At 48.4% G+C, this 11,052-nt stretch overlaps 1 protein-coding gene across 1 annotated transcript in view; it reads right to left on the bottom strand.

Moving 5' to 3' along the window:
- Window positions 1-4,102: 4,102 nt before the first annotated feature.
- Hnrnpf (heterogeneous nuclear ribonucleoprotein F) overlaps window positions 4,103-11,052 on the bottom strand; it is a 15,085-nt gene continuing 8,135 nt past the window's right edge. The window contains exons 3-4 of the mRNA XM_010622463.2: window positions 10,944-10,997; window positions 4,103-6,029 (exon numbers count right to left, since the gene is read on the bottom strand). Coding sequence (XP_010620765.1) covers window positions 4,733-5,977 — 1,245 coding nt within the window. The 5' untranslated portion in view covers window positions 5,978-6,029; window positions 10,944-10,997 and the 3' untranslated portion in view covers window positions 4,103-4,732. The remainder of the gene's footprint in view (window positions 6,030-10,943; window positions 10,998-11,052) is intronic.

Raw genomic sequence — 11,052 nt, 5'->3', positions numbered from 1 at the left:
GAGTTAGATCCCTGGTACCCCCGCCAAAAAAAAAAAATTCTTGGGTTTGGGCAGATACAAGCAATGGTGGGAGCTGCATGTCACCTATAGCAAGTGGTAGAGCAACAGGCAGGGCCCAGCAGGTTTCTGATAATTAGATGAAGTGTGAAAGACTCCAAACTTCAGAAGTCCTATCAGGATGTGCGGTAGTGACAACTGTAATCCCAGCTACTCTGGAGGACGAGGCAGGAGAATCAAGTTTAAGGGCAGCTCAGGCAACTAAAGGAGACCTCGACTCAAAAACAATAAAAAAGGGGGCCAGGGATTTAGCTTAGTGGCACCACACCCACCTTGAAAGCGCAAGGTCCTCAGTTTGATCCCCAGTACAAAAAATAAAAATAAAAAAGGGCTGAAATGTAGCTCAGAGACAGCAGTACACTTGGCATGCCACTCCTGCCTCCCCAGATTCAATCCCCAGCACTGAAAAACATTATGCTCTCAATGTGGGATCTTTCTTTCATGAAGACAAAGCCCAGGGTCTGGCCCAGCTGTGTGTCCCTTTTCCTTGAAGTGCACCAGTGATGGCCAGGAGCACAGGCTGAACGTGCATCTGTGGTCTCTTACGCAGCCACCCAACTCCCTGCAGTGGCAATGTGAGTGGCCAGGCTGTGCACCACCAGGCAGGCAAGCTAGATGCGGCCCATGAACCCTAACCTGAGACGATTGGGTCCCGGGCACCTCGAGGAAGCCACACAGCCCTGGGTTTGCCCTCCCTCTAGTACACGGGACATCCAGGAAGCCAGGCACCAATGGAAAGGTAACTACAATCTGTGATGCCACTAACAAAACAGGAGCATTAGTTTCACATCCCAGGGGGACACAAGTGTCTTGCTGCCTGTTGTGAGAAAGTGAAGGAAGTGCTTAAAAATCTGCTACCTCAGTTGTTCTGGCACCTGCCTCACAAGCACAAGGACCCTGAGTTTGATTCCCAGTGCCAAAAAAATCTGCTACCTGGGCCAGGGATTTAGCTCAGTGGTCCTGCCCACCTGCCCTGCAAACAAGGACTTGAGCTTAATCCCCAGTACCAAAAGATAAAATCTACCTGATGCTGACTGAAAAGGATGCACTCATAGCTGTCAAAGGTGCTGGTCCCATACCAGTTAAGGGCTGCAGCCATGAAAGCTGGTATCTGAGAATACTCTTCTGGCAACAAGATAGAGAACACGTGCCTTCTATTGCGGCACTAGTTATACACACAGCACTTCTTGTTGCTGTTTTGGGCGGGGGGCACCATCTGAAGTCCCCTTAGCCTCTTCTACCATTTCCTGAGGGACCAGGCATAGGGCAATGCCCAGGACTTTCCCATGAGCCTGGGGAGTGCCTTGAGGTCTGCAAAACCTGTGACCCAGGGGACTCACCCACATCACCCTGCCTTCAGAGGAAGGGCTCCCTTGGTACCCAGCAGCCCAAAACCTGCCTGTGTACTGTTAACACTGATATAACATGAAGTAGGAGGATCCTGGGGACACTGGGGACCAGGGATGTGACTCAAGATAGTGTCTTCTTCATGGAGGCCCTGGGTTCCATGCCCAGCACCAAGGTAAGGCCAACGTCCAAATTCTGCTCCCATCTCAACCTGCTCACCTTAGTGTGACGTCAACCTGGACAGAATGCTGTCAACCTGCCAGACCCAGCTTATCAGGTCTCCCATGTCCCAAAGGCTGCCACCACTTGCCACGTGGAATCCTCTAAGCCCCCCCCTTTTCTTTCCTTACCAACTCAACACCCTGTCCTTCAGAGCATTGGTAGCTGCTCTGGCCTGAGAACCCATTCTCCCCAGTGTACCACTTGTGCCCCCTCACTGCAAATGCAGCCTGGTGGGCTAGCAGGAACCAATCCATTTGCAAACCTAGCCTCCTCAAAACATTGGATCAGGCTCTGAACTGGTGTAGGTTGTGCTTTGTGGTGCTACACTGCTCCCCATTTCTGAAACTAGTTTTTTGCAACAGGGGTTGGCCAACTTTTAAGGAGCCAGGTAATAAACAGTTCTGGTTTTACAGGCCAACTGGAAATTAACATTTTCACTTTTTCTTCAGTGGTAGGGACTGATCCCATGACACTGAATTACGTCCTCTCCTTTAGGGGAGCCAGGGTCTACACAGTACAAACTGGCTTTGAACTCACTATGTAGCCTGGGTTGGCCTGAGATCCCTTTAATTTTAAAAATTTGAGGCTGGGCTTGGTGGACCATGCCTATAATCCCAGCATTTGGCTGATGCAGGATTGCTTGGGAGTTTAAGGTCAGCATGTGCTATGGAGTTTAAGACAAGCCTAAACTACACTGGCAAGACTATCTCAAAAAGCCAAATACATAAATGTAAATTTTGAGACAAGATGGCTTAAAGTTGCCCAGCCTGCTTGGATTACAAGCACATGCCGCCACACTGCGGCTATTCTATTAATGAAACTCAAGGTAACTTCCACTCTCAGCACTAGGAATACAAGACAGTAGGACTCCACATTTGAGACAATCTTTGTACCACATGGTCTACTATGAATGGACTCAATGGAAAATATGCAAAATGATCCTCTGCCTACAGGCCACATCAAAGCAAGGGGCAGGCGAAACAGGGCACTCTAGTCCTAAGGCTTTGCTAACCTGCACTGCAGACGAGACCTTGATGTGTGTTATCAGGGGCCCCCAGTTTTTTTTCTTCCTTCTTCTTCATACCAGGGATCAAACTCAGCACCTTGTGCCTGCAAGGTAGGCTTGGAACCATTAAGCTGAATCCCTGGTCCTAGGGGCCCCCAATGTTGATAGGTGCCACGGTGCACCCTAAAGGCAGAGTGCGTGCTTGGGATCCTAACCTACCAGTGAAGCCTGAAGCCAGCTCCATGGCAGCCCAATCCCAGCAATTTTTTCCAGCCCCGTCTTCATTTCACTCCTCCTGCTGCCCACCAGTACATCTGAGCTAAGAACCTCTGTATGCCAGTCTCACGCCACTGGGTGACATGTGGTGCTGGAGGGAAGTCAGTAGGCCAAGCAGAGCTGTGAAACTCAATGTGCTATCACTTTTCAGGAAACAGGTTCAGCCAGAGGGATTTCCCTGTAAAAGCAGGAGCATCTCCACTGGTGAAACCAGGGTACCTCAGGCAATTCAGCTATCAAGCACAAGTGGGAAGATGAAACTTGAGAGGAAGAGCAGGCTAGGGGGCACACATCTGCAAACCCAGCACTAAGGAGGCTGAGACAGGAGGATCACCAAGAGCTCAAGCCAGCCTGGACTACAGTGATAAAGACTTGTATCAACAAAAACATTTTAAAAAGCTGACAGAATTGCTACCCCCTAAGTACTTTGCATAGAATGTTTTTTTTCATATGTAATTGAGACTGCCCTGGAACTATGTAACCCAGGCTGGTCTCAAACTCACACAGCGATCCTCCCGCCTCAAGAGTGCTGGGATTATGGGCGTGCACCACCCGGTGCTGCATAGAATGTTTTAAATTGTGTTGCTAGGTGATAAAGATGGTAATGAGCCACATGCCACTGGCCTGGGATGGGACACTGCTCTGCCAGTGGGCAGCAGATTTTTTGTTTTGCATACTGCGGATTGAACTCAGGACCTTGTGCTTGGTGAAGCAAGCACTGGTGCCAGAGCTAAATCCCCCAAGTCCAGGGCAGCAGTTTCTGACAGAAATCTAAAAACAGGGCTCAAGCTCAGGAATGTGCACATGCCGTAACAACCTGTCCCTACCAATTTAGGAATGCACATCCCATAGGATGTACGAGAAAGAACACTGCAGCCAGCACATCTCAAAGAAGACTGGAAACAACACAAGGCCCATGGCCTTGACCTGTGGAGCACTCCAAATTCAGACTCCAGATGTGGCAGGCCACTACCACCACCCACCCCATGTAATGCTGGAGCTGTTGTTCCTTCTTCACACTTCACAAGGTGTTTCAGTCACCATTTCCACCATTCATGTGTTGAACATTTTATTAGACTTTTATTTTAGCCTCAACGCTAATAGATCATAGATTTGATGTACTGTTTTCAAATCCACACCAAAGTACAACCACCCATTTTGCTACCTGTTTGCTGAGCAGATAATCTGTGCCAGTCATTGTGAAAAAGTCTTTATTTTAAGAAAAAAATTTAGTTAACAAAAATTTTTTAACAAGTTTCACTTAGCAAAATACACCCAAAAGGAAATCACATTACAAAGAAAGCTTTAAGTCAAGGCCTCACCAATTCCTACAGTATTAGTATTGTGTCTCAATTCTCAAAACTAACTCTTTTTAAAAAGCTTAAACTTAACCTAAAAGATTTATTTAAATGAAAATATAAACTAGAATGAACAAACATGAGAAATGTTCCTCTTTGAATTAGGGATCTAGCACCTTTGAGTTGTCCAAAAAGTACATCTCCCCAAGGTGGTTCACGGGTCGGCGCCAAGGATCCAAGTTTCCTTAACATACTTAACTACTTAACTCAGGAAACACCACTCCAAGTATACTACCAAATGTTAATCGAGAAAAGCGGAAGGAAGAAAATAGTTTTAGTTTACTCAATATCACATGCTAGAAGGAAAGTTTGCATGAGAAAACACTGAAGAGGTAATTTTTTAATCCAGATTTCACAAACTCATGGTGCAAAATGGGTCCCACAGCTTCCTCTAGTCATAACTGCTCCTCACTGCATGTTGGCTGCCTGTGACAATTTGATTGAGGACTTCAACCTCTCTAAATAACTAGTCGTAGCCTCCCATGCTGTTCTGACCGCTGTAGCCAGCCCCATAGCAGCCACTCACTGACTGGCTCTCTAGGCCGCTGTAGGTGGCCTGGGCAGCTGACACTCCCATGCCCTGCATCACCTGGCTGCTATAAGCCCCGTTGCTGGCCCCTGTGGTGGAATTGAGGAAGAGTTCTATATAGCGGTGCTGCATGTTGGCCCTGTCCTTAGACATGGCTGCCACAGCTTCCTCATGGGTAGCGAACTCCACATCGGCCTCACCCGTCACTCTGCCATCAGGCCCAATCTCAATGTGCACTCTCACAGGGTTGAGTGGTGAGAAGAAATTGTAGATGTCGTTCTCGGTGGCTTTGTAGGGTAGGCCCCGCATGTGGACACAGTGGCCGGTGGTACTCTGTACTGTGAACTCACCATCTCCATATCTGTGGTCGTACATGCCGGAGAGACAGTAGCTGAGGTCTCTCCCAAATAGGTCGGTGGTGAAGCCGTAGCCATCGCTGAGGCCGCTATACTCCTCATAGCCCCCATAGCCAGCACTATAAGCCCCGGAGCGCATCCTCTCCAGGCCTGCCTGCTTCACGATGCCAATATACCTCCGTGCAGTGCCGGGACGGTCATAGGGCCCGGGCCGTTGCACAGACATGAACTTCAGGGGTGGGTCTGAGTATGACCTCACCTCCTCTTGGCTGCTCTTGAACACTTCGATGTACCTGTGCCCGATCCTCTCCTTGTGCTTCCCCAGTGCCTTCTCAGCCAGCTCCTGCGAGGCGAATTGCACAAAGGCCTCACCTGTGATCTTGCCCTCGGGGTCCACAGGCAGTGTGATCCCGTTTGGCACGATCTCCAACCCTGAGAAAAACTGCACGATCTCTTCCTTTGTGCATCCAAATGGGAGTCCCCGGAGCCGCACAAAGCCGTCGTTGGCGGTGTCGGCGCTGTTGGGACCGCTGTGCTTCAACACCCAATCCATCTCGGTTCTGTGAGACTTGAACACCTCGATGTACCGGTGCCCCATGCTTTCCCTGTCTTTTTTCAGGGCCATTTTGACATCATCTTCGGACTCGAGTTCAACAAAAGCCTCACCACTCTGCCTGCCTTCTCTAGTGTAAATGAAATGGACACCTGCCACCCCATCACGAATTGTGCAGTCGGAGAGAAAGTTCTGCACGTCCTCAATTGAGCAGGACCAGGGCAGCCCACGGAGCTTGACCACATAGCCTTCACCTCCCTCAGGGCCCAGCATTGTGAGCACTTGGCCGGGCAGTTGCTAGACAAGCTTGGGCGCAGCTGTGTGGCTGTAAGAAAGCAAAAACTACTTTACATGATTTTACTTTTAATAGGCATGACAAAAATAAGAAAGAAGCAACGGAACTTAGTGAAACAGCAAGAAACAGCCAGGCCCAGCACCTGGAGTCCTACAACATTCTCCACGTCAAGGCAGAAAGATCCCTAGACATGGTTTAGAGGTCAGCCTGGGCAACAGAGCACATTGTCTCAAAAGAAAAAAAAATATTAAGGAAAGAAAACAAATATATTTCAGAGCTGAGAGGCAATGCCAAGTCATTCAGTAAGAAGCAGAGTAAAATTCAAAAAGCAAAATACCAATCTGCAAGTTTCAGTGTAAATGTTAAAGTATTTTATCTTGGTAAATTATCACAAGCTTTCGAAGGGAAGAAGAGAGAATGAACTTGGATGCAACATTTAGAAAGATTAAGGATTTTTCAGAGCTGAGTGCGCTGGCATACATTTATAGTCCCACATGCTCCAAAAACTGAGGCAGGAGAAACACTTGAGTCAAGATAGTACACACACTTCAGGGCCAGCCTGTGTAACACAGTTAAGACCATGTTATCTTTAAAAAAATAAAAAGGAAAAGAAAATTTCAGTACTAAACAGCATTACTCGAAGAAACCTATATAGCAAGCAATCATTGAGATAAGCTATAAAATGGAGAAAACTTTTGCAAATTATGTATTTGACAAGGGATTAATATCCAGAATATAGCAAGGAATTCAAATAACTCAGTTTTTTAAAAAAATCTTTGGTCTTGCTGTAATCCTACCATTACAACTGCCTAAGTAGGAGGATCACAAGTTCCAACCCAGTCAGGACAATTTGACAGTCCAAAAAAAAAAAAAAAAAACAGGAGGCAAAGTCCCTTAAGATAAAAATTTCCCAATTTCCCACTACCAGAAAAAAAATAGCAAATGAGACTGGTGATTTAGCTCAGTGATGCCACCACCTGCCTTGCAAGCACAAGGTCCCAAGTTCGATCCCCGGTATGAAAACAAAACAAAAACAAACAAGCCATTGGGGTGAATAAGCAATCAGTGCTCTCGTTAGCAACAGTCTAGAATAAATCTTTCCCGGAGTGGTGGGGTTATGTCCAGGCAAATCCTAGTCCAGGAAGGAAGCCTGAGCCACCACGCAAGCAGACCACCCACCTGCAGAGCATTAGTTGTTCAAACATAAGTGTGGAATCACTGGACCTTAGTGCTCCCTGTGTCCACAGGTAAGAACACTACAAGGCCTGCAATTTGCTGCCAATGTGAAAAAGGTCCTGGGACAAAAAATGAACCATTTCTTCACATCCAGTGGGGCTGAGATGCCTCTGCTGACAGGGTCAAGTGCACACAGCACCTGAGGCTAAATTCATGTGACAGAGAAGGCAAGCTGGCAGGGATGACACTGGACTCTAATCCCAACACTCTAGAAGGCTGAGGCAAGAGAAATTGAAAGTTTGACCCTAGCCTCAGGAGTTTAGCTTAGAAAATACAAATTGAATGGACTGGAGATGCAACTTAGGTTGAAGGGCCTGGATTCGATCCCCAGTATCACCAAAAGACAAAGTCAATGACAACTGCAACGGAAAACAGTAAAGCAAGCTCTGAAGGAGTAGTGAAGAGTGAAATGCCTATCAACACACCTCCATGATGCAGACTCCTTTCACTGTATCTACATCAGACCAAAGATGACAGAACACCCCCATGCATGCCTATGTAGGACAGTGAAGAATTAAGATTCCTTCTTTCATGCCCCCTAGTAATACTGCAATGCCACAAGTGAAGCAGTTCTATAAGCAGTACTCAAAAATGCTGCCAAAAGCCAGGCATGATAGTGAATGCCTATAATCTCAGCACTCGGGATGCTGAGGCAGGAGGATCACTGTGAGTTCGAGACCAGCCTGAGCTACAATAGTGAGTTCCGGGGCAGTCTGAACTACACAGTAGGACCCTGTCTCCAAAAAAAAAAGATCCCCACTGGGTACCTACCTCCCAGACCTTGTCCAAAGACCCAATAAAAAGCAGCTACCATAGCCCCCCTTCTCTCCTGTCCACCACAGAAATTTGTGCACGTTTTGTGCCTCTGGGGGTGATGAACCTAGGACTCCAGTTCAAGGTAGGAGCTCCTTGCACTTCTGCAGGCCCAGCACTATCTGCCCTGGGTGTATGAACATTTCTCACTCACACAGAGTCTGGTGGTGCCATGAAGTTCTGTTCTCTGCCTTAGACCCAGCATCCTCCTGGAGTATCATCCTATCCACTATCTCCTCCCTGATCCTCCTACAATGACTGCCCCCCAATTCCCCATGGGGCCCCTAGGCACTACTATCCCAGTTACTTCTGGAAGTCTAAGGGTGACACTTCAGAAATCCATTCTGGAATTGCACTGTCCTCATCCAGTTCCTTCTCTCGTTCTCATCACCTAGGCTGAGCCTCCCAAGTACAATGTCAAGTAACCTCAGCACTCGGGGCGGATGAGGCAGGAGGAATACCAAGTTCAATCCCAGCCCAGCCTGGGCAACTTAGTGGGATCCTGTTCAAAAAATAAAGAGCTGGGCTATAATCCAGTGGGAAAGGTTTGGGTTTAAATCCCAGTACTGCCAACAAAACAAAAACCACTCAACAAAATCCATGAACATTCAGGAAGAGGCACATTTGGCTGTTCCATGGCCATATTAGCAAGCCAGCTGCACACACCAGAAAGTGTGCCCTGAAGGCCAGGGTTTCAAAGGCTCAGTGCTGCTGACACTCTGAACTGGACAGTTCTTTGTTGTGGGCTCCAACCTGTAGTGTCAATGTAAGGCTGCAACCCCTGTCTTTATCCACTAGAGGCCAGTCACACCCCTCATTCAGCAGCAATAATGAACATTGGGCAAACACCCTCAGAAAGGTTAGGCTGCCCCCAGGTGGGTATTTGCAGGAAAGGAAAGTCAATCTCAGAGAAGCACTCCCATCCCCAACAACCACCCTAGGCATCAGAGCAACCCAGCACTCTATTTTTGAGACAGTATCTCACACTATGTAGTTCAGGCTGGCCTTGAACACAAAGTGATCCTCCTGCCTCTTGAATCCTACCAGCCTCTTGAAATACTGGGACTACAGGTGTGGGTGGACCACCATGCCAGAGGTCAACCCTGCACCTTCTACTTCTGAGAGAGACTGGGACACCTGAAGAAAAGTCCCAAAGTTCAGGCATTGGTCAATAGGGAGCTGCCTGCCTGTCTCCTTTTACATGGGCATCCACAGCTCTGCTCTGGGCCCCAACCCAGAGAATTCCTCCTTTATCTTCACTCTGCACTGAGCCTTGTACCTCCCCCTGTGCTAACTCCACCCACAGCCCCTAGCTGAGTCTCCGAGGGTGTTCCCTCCACTGCCACCTCTACCCACAGTGGAAGGGCAGGGCACTGCTCTACCTAATGGAGGAGAAAACAAGACTTCATTGTTCCCAAAGCAGAATATAACCTTCTCTCCAGGCGATCCCACGTATTCCCTGATTCTCCATTATCTCTGGGCTCTGGACACAAGAAGTCTGTGGCTTCCTAAGCCCGACTGGTGAACATAACTACTGCAGTGTCTCGACACAAATGAACTCCCTGCTCTTTTCTTTTGGTACCAGGGGTCAAACTCCAGACCTTGTAGGGGAACCACCAGCCCTTCCCTGTGCTCTTGACTTGTACAGCATTCCAACTGCAGCATGAGTAACCTTACCTGTATCTACCCAGAAGTTCCAGGGAAAATTAAAGTCATCTCCAACGTCCTCCAAACATTGAAATTCAAACTCGAGTGAACCTATTCTTCATAGAACTCACTCTAAACCCTATTCATTATTTGACTTCAACAACAGCGCTCTTTATGGGTGGGATGGGGGGGTGTCACATCCCAATAATCCTATTGTAAATTGAAAATACCACGGATTAAAAAAATATACTCAAACCGAGTATGGAGGAACACACCTGTAATCCCAGCTACTTGGAAGGCTGAGACTGGGGGATCAAGCCTAGACCACACAGTATCAGACTCAAAATAAAAACAAAGAAAAACCCGGGGCTTGGGAAGAGAATGGGATAAAATAAAACTTACTTTAAAAAAAGAAAAAAAAGAGCAAAGTGAGCTAGAGATCTAATTCCGTGGGGTGAAGTATTGGCCTAATACTTGAGGCCCTAGGTTCGACTCCCAGTACTAGAAAAAAATTGTCCACATAGCATACTGAACATCACTGTTTAGCCAGCCTATCTCAAACGCCCTGAAATCACTTACATTAGCCACAGATGGACAAAATCACGTAACTATTCCTTTATTCTATTTCTAATTCTAGTAAAAGCTGCCTATATTCCTTGCTATACTACCGTCCACAACTCAAGGATCACATCCAAGTCCTCCAGCATTTCCTCAGACCTGACACCCCAGGTTCCCTCAATGCTTTTGGTCCGCACGTGTCTGCCCCCCGACCTTTCAAAGCTGAGGCACGCGCTAATTCTCCCTCCAAACAGTCTGTGCCGGACTAATCCCGCTAATCTAATCCTCAATTCTCTGCGCTAATCCACCCCCTTTCCACATCCCAAACTCTGGGTCCTGTGCCTTCCTAGCGCGGACGCTCTGTCAAGTGTCTTTAAGGCCGCCCAAGAGGTGCCTCGGAACAGACTCTGGCCCGCGCGGGCTCGGCCAGTGGTAACCGAATTGCAGCGCCAGCCTGGGCCGCCAGAGAAACTTAAACAGGCCGCCACGAGGGCCAGGGCACCGCGCGTGGGCTCCAGGAGGCGCCTCCTCCGGGAGGAAGCCGTTTCCGGTCTAGGCCGAGAGCGCAATGTCCCGGAACTCCGGCCGGGCTACTTTTGCGCCATCTCTACTTCCCGCCCCGTGGTTAACTACTCTCAGCTGCCGTAGAGTTCCGAGTCCCGCTGGAAAAACTAGGCTGGGGAAACTCACCTGGGCGTGCGCGGGCGGCAGCGGGGCACACGGCGGGCACTCGGGTCGGTCGACCTGCGAATAATAACAGACACGGGCGTCGGCGGGGCCCGGCAGGCGCACCAGCGCG

The sequence above is a fragment of the Fukomys damarensis genome, unplaced genomic scaffold, assembly GCF_012274545.1.
Source record: "Fukomys damarensis isolate Sample0158 unplaced genomic scaffold, DMR_v1.0_HiC HiC_scaffold_1, whole genome shotgun sequence".
NCBI classification, from domain to species: domain Eukaryota; kingdom Metazoa; phylum Chordata; class Mammalia; order Rodentia; family Bathyergidae; genus Fukomys; species Fukomys damarensis.
Note: the sequence above shows the minus strand (reverse complement) of the source record. Positions and strands in the feature narration are given on the sequence as shown.